The 15,903-nt window shown below is 39.8% G+C and overlaps 1 protein-coding gene across 5 annotated transcripts; it reads right to left on the bottom strand.

Moving 5' to 3' along the window:
- Positions 1-455: 455 nt before the first annotated feature.
- gal3st1a (galactose-3-O-sulfotransferase 1a) lies at positions 456-13,393 on the bottom strand. 5 transcript variants are annotated; one of them, XM_053653662.1, is made up of 4 exons: positions 11,114-11,340; positions 8,995-9,006; positions 4,977-5,118; positions 456-2,140 (listed from the first exon to the last, which is right to left on the bottom strand). In XM_053653662.1, exons 2-4 carry the CDS (start codon positions 9,002-9,004, stop codon positions 985-987), a joined length of 1,308 nt encoding a protein of 435 aa, XP_053509637.1. In that variant the 5' UTR covers positions 9,005-9,006; positions 11,114-11,340; the 3' UTR covers positions 456-984. The 5 variants fall into 5 exon arrangements, with proteins under 5 accessions (XP_053509637.1, XP_053509636.1, XP_053509639.1 ...); XM_053653661.1 differs by lacking the exon at positions 8,995-9,006 and adding an exon at positions 5,914-5,935 and having other exon boundaries at positions 11,188-11,289; XM_053653664.1 differs by lacking the exons at positions 8,995-9,006; positions 11,114-11,340 and adding an exon at positions 13,089-13,393.
- Between the last annotated feature and the right edge of the window lie 2,510 nt (positions 13,394-15,903).

A 15,903-nucleotide genomic window follows, 5' to 3' on the forward strand; every position in this document is an offset into this window, starting at 1 on the left:
CATTCGGTTTTTATTGACATTTTACACAGCGTCCCAGCTTTTTTGGAATCGGGGTTGTATCTTGAAGTGAGGGGCGTAAACCTCAGGCTCCCATAAAATACGATACAATCGAAATTCTTAAGGCAACAATTCACTGTCTGATGATTCCACTGAATCTGCTACGATACGATACGATTTAGTCTCCTCTGATCGAAATGTGCCCGAACCTGTGGTAGACCTACTGTTAATTCAGAAGTGTTGGTGACAAAAAAGAGGGATTATTTTAGAAGTGTAATCAGTGTTCGGAGCAGATATGGATCCCCTCCATCGCATGCTGTGCCACTAACGCTAAGGCGTGTGATGATGGACAGGATAGTCTGCCTTCAATGTTTAACAGTAGTAATGATTAATAATAAGGGACATTGATGGAAGTAAGAACAACACCATGATGAAGACAAGTCACCAAACCATATAAATTTATGTTAGGTTTTTATTTTATTCATAGAATTTTAATCTCACATTTGTTATGCTCTTGAATCCTTCTGGACAAAGAGTGCAGCTTTGCTCTTTGGTCAGCAGGATTTGTCATATTAGCTTAAAAGGCAAGTAAAACAGGAACATGTACTATCCCCGTGCCTCCTCATATTTCAGTCAGCTTTACTAAGAGGACTTTAATGATACGGCATTGGCAGCATGCAAAGAGAAACCTCTCCACACAGGGTGTCACTGATTTGTTTGGTTTTTTCCATGATTGACGCAAGCACCACTTAAAAATTTTATCCACTGCAGTGACGTGACTTCAATGAAAAGAAAGTTGAGCAATGAAATTGACATTAAAATCTGCAGGACCATGAATACCAAGTCTGTTATATGACTTTCACATTTGTATCCACGCACCGTCCCGCTCTAATGCAGAACGAGGTTTCAGTTTGAGGTCAGAGGTGAACATCTTTGTTGTTTACATGTATAGGTAGAGGTCAGAGGTCGACTCGCTATTCTTCATTTCTACCAGTCAAGGATGTCCCTCACATGACCCCACAGTTTAGTGATCCACAAATTGACTCCTAAGTCTGTCAGGTACTGCAGCTCTGGCGTCAGCATCTTCCTACACAGTTTTTGATGTGCTTTGTCTACATTTTTTTTCAGATTGTATCCCATAATAGATTTCTCCCCGATAGGTTGCCATGGCTGCATGGAAGTCTCATGGATGCTCCCGGCGTCCACCGCATGGCCGCCTTCGATGCAGATGGCGGCCATTTGTGAGTTCCGGCGCCGCAGCTCGGCCACGTCGTTTGCCATGCGCTCTCGACCGTACGCCTCCACTTTCTTCCAGAAGGTGGTGTTAAAGTGCTGGTAGAGCTTCCAGTCAATAGCGTTCCACTGCAAGGCTTTGGTTCTGAGCTCGGGGGTCAACTTGGAGACAGTGGACCCCTTTCGAACGTTGAGCTTGAAGAACAGCAGGTCATCCATGTCCCAGCAGAGGGCATCCTTCAACAGGATGAGTGATTCCTCAAAGTGCTCCACCAGCATGACCAAGTGAAAGCGTCTTGAAATTGCACGGATGCCTTCTTCCACTCTCGGGTCAGCCAACGGTAAATTATTATCCTGCCCAAAGTCAAAGAAAAGCAAGTTCTTGAGGTAGAAGGAATTGAACCCCTCTGGGTCATAATAAAGCTCAGGCTGACTGAGGAACTCTTCCATCTTATCACCCCCAGAAATTTTCCAGGTAAAAGGTACTAAGCGGCCAAAGTAATGGAAGGAGGACTCAAAGAGCTCTGCTGGATCCCTCAGGATGGTGATGTAGGTGGTGTCCGCTGGAAGCACCTTCGCTACTTCGGCTTCATTGAAGCGCATGTGATTGCACATGATGTTGAAGCACATCCCAGACCCGTAGTCCTTCACCTGCGTGCGGTAGAAGAGTGAGGGGTAGAAGAAGTCGTTGCGACTGCTCGGGAAGGCGAACTTGAGGTGGTGCTTTTCGCCAAAGCGGAACAGGATGTTCAGGATAGTGCTGCTTGCCGTTTTGTGGGTTTTCATGAACATGATGTCCACCTTTGGTGTACAGGGACGCTCACGTCTCAAGCCTCGATGGATGCTGCTGGAGGCAGCTGGGGACTGGCCAAGTGATGGATGGTGGGCACATGAATAAGGCACAGGAATTCTGGGAAGGAAACAAGAAATATGAATTACTAGGTGTTGCTGCTGAAAATAGTAGTACCTCAGTGGTTAAGGTTTCGGAAGTTTCTATGAATGAGGTCACGTCACAGCGTTGGCACAAGTCGGGATTTTGTAGAAGACTATTTAATGCTCTGTGATTGGGACTGCACACTCCCATCATAAAGGGCGCTAAACCGTACTTTTACTGTGGTAGGAAAATCAGAAACCAAAGAGGCTCAATCAAAATGATGCATTGCAATATTTGAATGTGGTAACGACACACATGGAGCATCATATTATACATCTTTGTATCAATAAGATGTTTTAAAATGGCCATTAACAAGGCTCTACACTGTAGAAAAAGGGTATTAAAGGTGGTACCCTTATCTTTTATACATTTAGTTTGTATTTTTCACCTGGAAACATGAATATAGGTTTGCACATATCTAGGTAAAAGATACATACTAAAGGTACACAAGGTGTACGCTTGAAAGTACCACCCCGGCAACATGGAATGGTACACTGTACCACCCTTATTTCACAATATACACACTTATTTCTGAGTGTGTAAGGACACATAACACTTATTCACTGACACCACTGATACTCCCGACTTTACTGCCAGACTGATATGTCTACTCCTATATAAAATGGAATGTAGTGGAGGAGAAACACATTTAAAAGTCATTTTCATACCTTTTTACATATGAAATAGTGTTTGTTCCCTTTTTTTTTGTTGAGATTGTTGTTAAATGCTTTGACTCTAATTTGCATGAAGTTAAACTCCACTCAGATTTAGCACGCTGTCTGGAGCCATCATGTGTAAATGACTTTCGGACAAATTTGTTTAGAGGAAATATACTGGATGCGCATCAGAACTGAACAGATAAAATACGCTTTTTGTTAGTGAGCTAAATCTGTCCTTAAAAACAAGACAAGACCGTCGGTTTAGAGTGAATGAACAGATGATATGAGCAGAGCTCACAAGCACACGTCACAAAATAAGTCAAATTTAATGTTAAAAAGTCAAAGTAGATGGCAGCAACTATGAAATGCTAACAAACCTGTTCTTAACAAGGAGCAAAATGTATGATATATTAAACTGCACTTAAAAGAAATGCATTTTAGTACAACCTCAGCAATCCGGGTCAAAGAAAGAAGTAGTAACTATTAAAATTATTTGCAAAGTGAACGTACAATAAACAGAACGGGCTAAATGAAGCGAAATCAAACATTTCAAGCCAAAATCCAAACAAATAATCAGCTGATATTCATGCAGCATAAAATTCATGATTATTGGAAAGATAACTGAGAATATAGAGAATTTTAAAGCCTTACATGAAAATTTTTAATGTTGTATATCTGATTTACTTATGTTAGAATTTTATGTTGATTTCAGTTTTAAAGCCTTACATACAAAATTTTAATGTTATATATCTGGACTTTTTTGATGTTAGAATTTTATGTTGATTTCAGTTTTAAAGCCTTACATACAAAATTTTAATGTTATATATCTGACTGACATGTTAGAATTTTATGTTGATTTCAGTTTTAAAGCCTTACATACAAAATTTTAATGTTATACATCTGGACTTTTTAGATGTTAGAATTTCATGTTGAATTCAGTTTTAAAGCCTTACATACAAAATTTTAATGTTATACATCTGGACTTTTTTGATGTTAGAATTTCATGTTGAATTAGTTTTAACGCCTTACATACAAAATTTTAATGTTATACATCTGGACTTTTTTGATGTTAGAATTTCATGTTGAATTCAGTTTTAACGCCTTACATACAAAATTTTAATGTTATACATCTGGACTTTTTTGATGTTAGAATTTCATGTTGAATTCAGTTTTAACGCCTTACATACAAAATTTTAATGTTATACATCTGGACTTTTTTGATGTTAGAATTTCATGTTGAATTCAGTTTTAACGCCTTACATACAAATTAAAATTAGGCAATACATAGTCATTTTGACTTTGACATTCAAACAAATTAACATCCAGTACAATTTCAATATAAAGCACGCTTTATATTTGCTGAAAGCTTAAATCCAAGTCCAAGTAGGACAAATAGCACAAATGGGTCTTTAAAATGTCTACTGATAGAAATGTGTTAAAGTTTAAATATTGACCGTCCGGAAATTTCTGATGTCGTTACACGATCCTACAGAATATTCTATACAGGAAACCAATATGGAGTGCGGCTCACATGAAATAACATCATACTGTACATGTGCTTAAAAAGATTTTACATAGGTGTTCATCTGTTTACGTCTGCAGTCGACCATCTGGACCCCAGCTTGAAGTAAACCTTTGCACAACTTTTCATGCATAAATGACTGAAAATCAAATCCAGATGCTTTAGATTTTTTTTTTCAAATTACATAAAATATCACGCCATGTGAATGTTTTAAATGAACTTGGAATGACATGAGCACAGAAATCGGTGAAAAGACGTAAAACTTTATACCTGTGTGGTAATCAAAACGACAAAATATAGCAATATTCTTGATATGATATTTAAGACAAAATTTATTGATATGTACAAAAAGTCTGTCGGGAACAATTTATCAATTTATTTATTTATTTATTTATTTAACCTTAGGTAGGGTTTTGTTTAGAAAGTTTATCTAAAACAGAAATCAGTTTAAAAGTTTATGTCACGTTACAGTTTGTGTTAAATTAAAGTCATTTGGAAGGGATTTACATCCTATATTTCCCTCAAAACAGCCATGGATACTATGCTTAAAAGGGTTAAACCACTACATTCCTGCATGTAAACAAGGCCATACGTTTTTCTGAGAGCTGGAGACGTTGTGAGACGGACTTACTCTGGCAGACGGAACTGCACCTCAGGAGCCGAAAGGCAGTACAGCAGAATCATGCAGCTGGTGAGGAGAGCTCCCAGAACCAGACCTTTACACACCGACCTCCACTGCTTCCCCTGCTTCCTCTGCTTCACAACCATCATACCTGCGAGGGAAAGAGCCGAAACACTGTTCACTCTCCCGCACCACAATGAGCAGTTAAATAGCACATGCAACGTGAGATATGGGAAATTCCGGCGCTTTTGCATTTCAGATGTAAAGATTAGATCAAATCTGCTGCAGTCATCCAGACTACTGAATATGTGAAGTTCCATCAGGCAAAATGAGAAGTATTCAAGGAGCATGTACGGCAGCTTGGGAAAAAAAGCATTCATTTTGACCTTTTCCGGCCTTTCTTTTGCATGTATCTCAACCTGCAGTTGAGCATTTATAGCTAAAACATCTGCTGTACATTGGTTTCATAAGCCGATAAGCCGTGAGAGAGTGCGCGCTACTGTGACGTTCTCACAGGTAAGCTTGTTCTTAGACATGACGTTATAATCAATCCCGAATCACAATTAGTGCTATTTCAGAGTTTGTTTTGCGGACAAGTGGATTATAATGTACTGCAGGCAACCATGTTAAGAAAACATTTACAATTATGCAGTAAATGCCAGTATTTCTGGAACCTTATGAAATGAACAGCGTTGAAGGAGGGATTAAAATATTTGAAATATTGATAAGCACAAAACTTTGAATCAAAACAACGTGTCGAATCTAAATTAAATACGCTATATGGCGGGAAGTATGTGTACAGCTTACATCACATTCATATGCGGTTCGTCCTCAAAATGCTGCCATACAGTCGGACGCCCAAACCCATCAAGCTTGAATTATCAGCGTTGATAAGGATCGAAATTTTCTTATAGGTATCACATGAGGTGATGACTGGTGAACGAACCTGTTCCAGCATGCCAATGACTCTGTACACAATGCAAGCTTCATGAAGACATAGTGTGCCAGGGTTGGAGTGGAGAAATCGAATGACCCGCACAGAGCCCTGACCTCAACCCTACTGAACACCATCGGGATGAACTGGAACGCCGAATGCACGCCAGATTGCATAAGGAGATTTAGTACGGAACAATAGTCAGGGAATAAAACACTTGGGAGCTGCTGTTATAGGAAAATAATAATAAATAACAAAATAATATCAAGTGCAGTTACTTATGATTCCACAGTGGTTTGCCGCTGATTAATAACAACTGCGTGACTTTTTTAAATTATTTATAGTTACATTTATTGTTCCGGAACTTCTGCAAAACAAATTAGGTCCTTAATGGAAAACGTCTCGACAGTTACAAAGCCCCGACACTGGAGACTCCTTCCAAAACTGTAACAGAAAGCATCACTATATCAATCTTGACAGTTTTGTTTTTTTTGTTAAATGATAGCATTTGTTAAACAACCGTTTATTATTAGGCTTAGATAATACGGAGCGTTCGGTGTACAAGTCCTTGTGAACGAGCTGTTACTATAGAAACAATCTTTCAGGCAAGTGCAAAAAAACAACAAAAAAAACCCTCATCAGAGCCGCTGTTTTAGAAATTAAATCTTGCTACGGTATAAAATTAATAAATAATGTAAGCCCATGAAAATGATGTATATCGTTATACACATGTTTATTCATTCTCCTTATCTACTGAGGGAGTGTCTGCCTTTAAGTTTTTGCCCCCCCCCGACTCTATGACCGTTTGTTCTATAGTTTTAAGTCCACTGTTTATTTCTGACTCTCTAACTTCATGTTAAATGTTACTTCTGTCTCAGAATATGTTGTATATTTTAAAGATTTCTTGTGTTTCAGTAGGTGTCAGTGATGATACCACTCCCTCACTCACTGAGGTGTCAAAACATGTTAAAGGAACAAAATGGAGCCAAAACGATGTGATTTTTTCATCATGTTTGCTTGGTTGGCAGAATTCAGACACGACAACATCCAACTGGTTTTCCCAAACCGCCACACGGATATATTATCAGTATGGAAAATGCTGTGTTCACTCTTCATTTTTTTTCCACCTTATTCATCAAAGACTTAACAGGAGATGACAGAATGGCCTTGTAAAAACATTTGGCCTTTCGCTTTCCTTAACCTCCAGCTCGACGATCACAATAACGCAGCCTTTATTAGACACGTTACATTTCAGGTCGGTTACGCCACACTGAGACCGGATCGGTTTCAGAGATAAACTGCCGTTACAGGAAGTTCTCAGGACATCAGCAAAAGTGAGACATTCTTTAGGAGGCTGTTTATAATATTTAACAAACATACGTGTTTTATTCCATTTATTTCACTTCATTTTGAATGAAGACAGCATTCTCGGCTCACGCTTTCTTACCGTTCGGAAGGAAATATTTTACGGCCTCTACATACGAAGCCTTTTCTTTGCTTCGGTAATCTTTTTAACATGCCCTAGCCAATTGCCCGTGGGGGAATCACCGTCTCCATCTTGCAGAGGGCCGCTCAATTCCTGCATTAGCCAGAGTGAAGTTTGTTAGATGAACCAGTGGAGATAACATCAATAAAACCCAACGTAAATGGGTTGGGTTCTTGTACGGGTAATTATTGAGCTCTAATATCATTTCCATTCCATTTAAATACCAGGCAAATGTTTTATGTATAAAATTCAGGGAACGAGGCGGGGGACATCGCACACACATTCACAAACTATGGACAAATCGGAAATACCAATCCACTTACAAAGCATATCTCTGGATGTGGCGGAGAAAACCCGGAGAACCCGGAGGAACCCGGAGAACCCGGAGGAAACCCCCGAAGCACGGGGAGAACATGCAAACTCCAGCGTAGAGTTTGATTCGAATCCCCCACCCTGGAGGTGTGAGGAAAACATGCTAAACACTAAGCCATCTTATTAGCTAGTAGATATGTTCCAGAGCAAGAGATTTAAAATCCGCTTGGAAACTCAGGTAAAGCAGGAAGTGTCCTGTTTTTACACCTTGCTGTTTTTTAACACTTACAGCACGCTTCTCCGCTCACCTTGTTCATCAAGTGTGACTGACTGTACAGTGCAGGAGGTGTTACACACTTCTGAGTCATCACAGGAAGATGATAAACAAAGCTTAAAGACTGTATTATGTCCCATTTTATATAATGTCAATTTTTATTGTCCTCATTACATTACATTATACACACACACACGGTAAAATATAGTATTAAATTAATTTGTGTATTAAATAAGTGTAAAGGTGTTTTTGTTTTGTTTTGTTTGTTTGTTTGTTTGTTTGTTTTTGTGTTCGTTTCCCACGTTCATGTAGGCACACTCTTCTTCTGAAGTCATCAGGGGAAGTCCCATTTTATCTCATGTCCTGTTTTTATTGTCCTCACCCTGGACAAATTTACCACAGGTCAATGCACACGCACACGCACACACACTCTCTCAAACACACACACACATACGCACACACACACTCTCGCTCTCTCTGTCTCTCTCTCAAGCACAGACATACGCACACACTCTCTCAAACACACACACACACACTCTCACTCTCTCTCTCAAACACGCACACACACTCTCACGTTACGCACACACACACACACACACACACTCTCTCTCTCTCTCTCATACGCGCACACACACACACACTCTCTCTCTCTCTCAAACACACACACACACTCTCACGTGCACGCACACACACACACACACACACTCTCTCTCTCTCACACACACACACACTCTCTTTCTCTCTCTCATACGCGCACACACACACACACACACACACTCTCTCTCTCTCTCTCTCTCTCTCTCTCACACACACACACACTCTCTTTCTCTCTCTCATACGCGCACACACACACACACACACACACACACACTCTCTCATACACAAACACACACACACACTCTCTCTCTCACACACACATACTCTCTGCCAGCATTTTGGGAAATAAAGGTGGCACTGGTGAGGAAGTCAATCCAAAGTTAAACGCCTGGCCTTATTTGATTAGAACAAATCACAAACTAACCTCCATGCATGACTTGTTTTGGAATGTGTGCCAGGGTTTCAGGAAGGTAGGTCGGTAGGTAGATAGGTAGATAGATAGATAGATAGACAGACAGACAGATAGATAGATAGATAGATACATACATATAAAAGGTAATTGGGGGGGGGGGGGACAATACAAACAACAATTTGAAAACAATACAAATAACATTGTGCCCATGATTTCTAATCTTGCTTTTTGGGTCAAATAGTGAATGTATATGTATGTGTGTATATATATATATATATATATATGCTGGTGGCTGCATTTCCTCCATTAAGGCTCTAGTTTAGGTTTGTTTAGGTACCACTGTGCTGCCTGTCATTCAACGTTGTTCCTCATTCTCTAATTCATTATGAGATGTTCGTCATCACTCGCGTCATTTCCCTCCCGTGTCCAATTATTACCAAACATCTCCTGCTGCTCATTTAACTATTATCCTCCCAGGAGACTCACGCCGGATGTGCATCCTCATACACAGGTTATGATGTACAACTCCAACGTTAATCATTATTAAAACCAATTTAGGAAACCAACTCTGGATGTACAATATTTTTGACATTCAGGTCAAAGATGAAGTGTGTCGAAATGTGACCGGACCAAAAAGCAAGCCCAATTTCCATGCTTTTGTAGGAAACGTTTTGAGAAAAACCAGACGATAAGGTGAAAGGAAATAGACAATGGGATAAAGAAAACAAGTTCCCCATTCTGGCTTGCCAAAACTCTATCGGTCATGTGGACCTATCAAGCACACAACAGTGCGAGCAGAAAAGCTGTATTATTCGCAAAGCCGGGTTGGGACGGCAGAACCCTTTTCATGATGAGTACAGTATGTGGTGTTCTGAGACACTCAGCAGGGCCTCATGCACACATGTATCAGTTATTCGCCCAATGAATAATACATCCGGGTAGAAAGTGATCCAGACCCTGTGTTTCACCCCCTACACAGCCTGAAATCAGATCTCCACTGCCCGCTTCATCATGTATCCATCAGGGCTGTAAAAGTGCACTCTAAGCACAATGAGTCTGCTGGTGAACGCATTTAACAACAAGAAAGGCCCTCTGAAGACAGCAAAATTCGGAATTCGCGTCAAAGTGGAAGATTAAAGTAGAACAGAGTGGCAGAGACAAAACGCGCCCAAAGTCCAACGGAGCTCATTGTTCTACTCGGCTGAAACCTACATGTGCATTTCACCCCATCCCCCCCCCCCTCCTCATCCTCCTCATCCTCCTCCACGAGTCGTCATGTGTTGACAATGACAGCTTTGTAAATGTCCGTGAGAGCACAAAGTTCAATTCTCAGCTTTAAATTGAAGTCATGGGCGACATGCTGGAGCGTCAGGGTTCACGGTTCAATCCTGGGCTGTGTCTGTGTGGAATTTCCTGGGCATGTTCTCTCTGTGTATATGTGGGTTTCGTCACACCTCCCAAAAACAAGCAGGTGCTAAAACATGCTATGATAAAGTACCCTAGATTATAATAATAATAATAATAATAATAATAATAATAACGGATGCACTGAAATGAAAATCCCTGGCCGAAGCCGAATATAATGAAAAACTTGGCCGAATACCGAACACGTTTTTTTTTTTTCCATTTATTTTGCCTTTTTTTTTTTTTCCACCATTGCATAAATTAAATAGTCAAAATGTGCTTTTTATTATTTTGTCTTACTTTTCAAAGAAAAAAAAAATCAATTACAAAAACTACAATTTCAAAATATATATTTAACACTGAACACTTTTTTTTTTCATTCCAGCAGGCATCGGCTACCAACAAGGCACAATATAACTTAACGTAAATAAATGAGTAAAGTAAAAAATATTTTGTTGTGGTCATCTTTGAGCCCCTTGAACAGTCTATGTTAGGACTATAACTGACTGCTGAAAGAATGGAACACTCTGAAGCCTCCAACTAAAAAGTGCATTAAAAAGTACATTGACAAGAGCGCAGGAAATGGTTCTATTGGGTCCTATGCGGCTGATTATACTGGGGATATATACCGCTCGCGTCCCTGCACACCTCTCGGAGTATTAGACTAGATATAGTAGAGTTAGATACGTTGTTAATGTTATGTTCCTTTAAATAAATACGTCTTTACCTGCTTCCGTATTCTACTCCCTTACGTCTCGCGACGTGACAGAATACTCCGGAACAGAAACAAAACAAACGCACGTGTCCACAGTAAACAATGTCACAGTTGTCAACATCCGAAGAGCATGCGCTCGTACACGTAGCTCGTGCATGCGCGCGCCCTCTCATTTCTCCGAGCGCGCTGAAGGAAGCCGAGGTCGTGAAATTCGCGCGTCTCACTCTGGTTGCTAGGCTATTTGGTCACGTCATCAAACACGTCATTGTCCGGTCATATTTATTCGGCCTTTTCACTTATTCTAATTTCGGTTGCCAAACATTCGATACATCCCTAATAATAATAATAATAATAATAATAATAATAATGTGCGTGTGAGGGGTGCTCTAAGATGGACCAATGTCCCACATCACACCCAGTATTCCTGGGATAGACTTAAATATACAGATATATATATTAGTTAAATATCACTTATATAATTATATATATATATATATATATATATATATATATATATATATATATATATATATTATATATATATTTTATATATATATATTTTATATATATATATTTTATATATAATATATATTATATATAATATATATTATATATATATTATATATATATTATATATATTATATATTATATATATATATATTATATATATATTATATATATATATATATTATATATATATTATATATATATATATATATATATATATATATTATATATATATTATATATATATTATATATATATTATATATATATTATATATATATATATATATATTATATATATTATATATATATATATAATATATATATTATATATTATATATATATATATATAGATATGAAATATACAAGTATTAACGTTTATAGACAGTAAACACCGAGGGGAAAAAGTGGTGAGGGTCGGGGGTGGGGTGGAGCAAAGAGAGCATTAAATCGAACATTTGTAAATTATTTTTAATTTACAATTCAAAGTTTTCCGGGTAAATGTGCAGACAAAATTTTAAACGCTGACGTGTCTGGTGTTTTTCCGTTCGCTTTTAATAATCTGCGACACTTCTGTTGACCCATTAATGTGCCCCAGAGTGGATTTGTGGGAAAAAGAACACTTGAGGAACTCATTTTTTTTTTTAGGAAGTAGTTTTAGGATGCTTTTTCCCTGCTAAAGAGCGCTGACTACTTTCATCTAAATTTATTTTGGGAGTCGATGTTTCCTCCTGATGTGTTTTATTACTCCACAAATACTCCCTTACCTTCCTTCACCTGTTTATTAAGCATGTTATTCAGTAATTCTACAGTGAAACTAATTCTGTGTAACTGTAAGGCTAATTCATTTAAGTCTAGACATGGCAGTTTTGGGGGGTTTGCATAACGTGACTGAGTACAGCAATGACGTGATCCATTTTCCTTCCTCCACTACCGCTCATTTGAAACTGACAGTGTTCTCTCTCCAGGCAAATTTTCATGCAAAGCAAGCCAGAGGAAACCATTCTTCTGGAACAAGAGACATGAACATGCAAGAGGTTTGGCCACTTCAAAACCTCACCCACTCTGTAGAATTTGTGATTTATTTTTTTTGTATCGTCAGTGGCGATTTAAGCAAAAGAATGAAATCATGTCTCCATGAGCACAGCACAACATTGGGAAAGAAGGATTGGGACAGTGAATAAATAAATATATAAGAAATGAGTATAGGATAACGTTTCCTCACGATCACGTGCATTGTAATCAGTTCAAGGAAGCGAAACATACTTCCAATTATTTTTGTCGGGTTTTCATTCATCCATGTCAATCTAGAATCAAGTAAGAGTTCATCTAAACCATCTTGAACGTCTGACTCATACCTTCAACAATAGCCAACAGATGTCATCGAAACGTGATTTGAAGAAAAGAAAAAAAAAAACAAACAAACGTGTCAACAATCGGAATGCATTCATGCTGGAGAGAAGTGTGCACCTGGTGGACGTACCTCAGAGAGTGGATCTGCTCATCCCAGCCGGACAGGCGGAAACACGAGGACGGGAGCACGAGCATGGGAGTAGGTCCACATCTCCCTCCAACCCTCCTGTCCTGCCCCTTAACTGGCGTCGCTTTCAACCTCCTAACACCGAGCGCTCATGCTCTCTGCTTTCCTGTTGTGTGGGATCCTTTCACTCTCAAACCTGTCTCTCACAGCACCTGACGTGTTCTTAAACCACACCTCCTCACTCTCACTCTGTCTATCACTCTCAAACAATCTGTCTGTCCCGCTCTCTTCCAGTTTCACCTCCAGTGCCTGTGAACTCCAAAAAAAAAACAAAAAAAACCCTCAACTATTCCCTGTAGCGTCAGATCTGCTGCACCGCTGGGAACTGCTCTTGTCACTGTGTGTGTGTGTGTGTGTGTGTAAAGGTGGGGGGTGTGGTAAAAAGGCAAACAGAGCACAAGAGCAAGTGAGACAGACAACAAGAGCGAGAGCGAGAGCGTGAAGGGAAGAAAAGAAAAGAGGGAGGAGGGCCTGGTGTCTATTCGGTAAACACACAGAGCACCATTGAGAGCAGAGCATGGAGTCCAAGTCTGCGCTGAAAACTGATAGATAGGCTTGTAAGCCACCTTGAATCCACTGAGATTTACAGAAAGCCTAAGCGCAACCACGAACAAAGCCGTTCATTGTACCAATTGCATTACATTTGAAAAACTCTTCTCTTTTTTTTTTTTTTCTTTTTAAATATGAAGCAACTTACAAGCCACAAGCAGAACACACACTCCCGACCACAAACAAGTGCATTACAATTGTAGGAAGCATAAGGAGCTACAAATGATATATTCAGGATACAATAATAAGGTAACATGAGTAACTGCAAGAAAATGGGTTTGTGGTAAATGGTGGTCACACTGGATGAGATGATCCAAAGCGGGATATAAAGACAGATCAAGATACACGCTCATGGGAAAATGGTGCTTTTAACACTAATGTCTTGAGGTTTTTCTTAAGTAAGGAAGGGAACACTTGAGGAGACATAATCAAGGACAGGATGGTGTCATGCCACATCATTGATCATTTCTCTAGTAAGACAAAAGGTCCAGAGGATTGTAAAAAGGTTACGTTCTACTTAGCAATTTATGCTTGCGTTTATGATGTTATGGAACATCAGCCATATCGGTTCCTGATATAAAGTTGTTTCCTCACCAACCTGTTATTTATTTTCTTCTTACCTCTTGACAAAGATTAAAACAACAGTACAGCTATTCATGTTACAGTAAGACACCCCATCGTGAAGTCTTTCCTGTGGTGAACTTAAAGTTACAGATTTATGTCTGACTGTTACAAAGCACCGACACTGGAGACTCCTTCCAAAAAATACCTCCTCGCACATCGACTATTGGTAAATGGTCTGAACTTTACACTGGTTCTCATTCACCCATTCACACACACTCACGGTAGCAGAGCTGCCATGCAAGGCGCTAACTTGTCATCGGGAGCAATTTGGGGTTCAGCGTCTTCAACAAGGACACTTCGGTATGTAGAGTCACATGGGCCGGGAATCGAACCGCCAACACTACGATTAGTGGACAACGCGCTCTACCACCTGAGCCACGGCCGCACGTTACACCGCTTTTAGAAAATCTGTTTTTGCATAGTCAGAAACAAGAGCGTTAGAGAGATCAGGTACTGAGGTCAGGTGAGGAGGTCTGGGGTGCAGTCGGCGTTCCAGTTGATCCCAGAGGTGTTCGGTGGGGTTGAGGTCAGGGCTCTGTGCAGGACACTCACAATCTTCCAGTCGAAACTTCATGGGGCTCACTTTGCGTACAGGAGCACCGTCATGCTGGAACAGGTTTGGGCCTCTTCGTTCCAGTGAACGGAAATTGTAAATCTCCAGCATATAAAAGGCATTCTGTACAATTGTGTGCGTCCAACGGATTGTGGAAGGAGCATGTATGTGATGTGATGGTCAGGTGTCCACATACCTCTAGAAGTCTTTCCTTCTTCCAGGCTGAGGTGTCTATAAGGAAATTTAACAAGCATGCTCACGCGCGAAGGTCTTTCGGAGCAAAGGTAACCCTGAAGAATGGACAAGGGAATGCTATGAGACTGGACAACTGCTTCCTACATGGTGGTGCACTGAGATAAAACAGGATGGAGAAGCACAGGTCTGTTAGGGACACCGGTCATCACCTGATGTGGCAACCTATAGGAATTAATATCCTTCTCAGTTCACGGTTTCTACATGATCTTGATGGTAGCAGCACTGATAATTCAAGCTTGATGAGGTTGCTTTGAGGGACAGGCCACAATGAGAAGCAGTCTTTGAAAGGTTAACTTAGAGGTGATCCTAAATCTGACCAAGATGTCCTCAGTTGAGAAAGACAGGGAGAGCTGAGTATCAGCATATTCTTTAAGCGTTTAAAGGATACGTGAGATTGGATGACTGGTGCGCAATGGGTAGGGGGCCAAGCACTGACCCTTGAGGCACACCAGATGTGAATTATCTCCTTGGGAGATTTGCTTTTTTTATATAAAAAAAAAACAAAACAAACTCTATGCAGGCAAAACGCCTCATACTCATCTTACACTGTAGCTTTTTGAGAAGTTTTGAAAACAGAAGGTCATACCAAAGCAACTTGTTGAAGTCAGCTATAGTCGACATGACAGAAGAACATCTGTTTGTCAGTGTAGGAGTCCCACTGACCCGTTTCTGACCAATGTCCTGCAGAAATGTTAGAAGGCTGGCATTTTCTCCTTTTTTGGTACAGTACTAAGATCTGTATCGTGCTCTATTGTTATTCTAAAGGTCAAACGGCAG

The sequence above is a fragment of the Ictalurus furcatus genome, chromosome 22 (assembly GCF_023375685.1).
Source record: "Ictalurus furcatus strain D&B chromosome 22, Billie_1.0, whole genome shotgun sequence".
NCBI classification, from domain to species: domain Eukaryota; kingdom Metazoa; phylum Chordata; class Actinopteri; order Siluriformes; family Ictaluridae; genus Ictalurus; species Ictalurus furcatus.

Bases quoted from the DNA above. Each gene is read 5' to 3' on its own strand.
- gal3st1a (XM_053653661.1), bottom strand. From the start codon at position 11,274: ATGAGAGGGCGCGCGCATGCACGAGCTACGTGTACGAGCGCATGCTCT. The intron at 5,119-5,913 runs GTTCGTTCACCA...TTTCCCTCGCAG, and splicing joins TCATTGGCATGCTGGAACAG to GTATGATGGTTGTGAAGCAG. The intron at 2,141-4,976 runs GTAAGTCCGTCT...TTTCCTTCCCAG, and splicing joins GTGCAGTTCCGTCTGCCAGA to AATTCCTGTGCCTTATTCAT.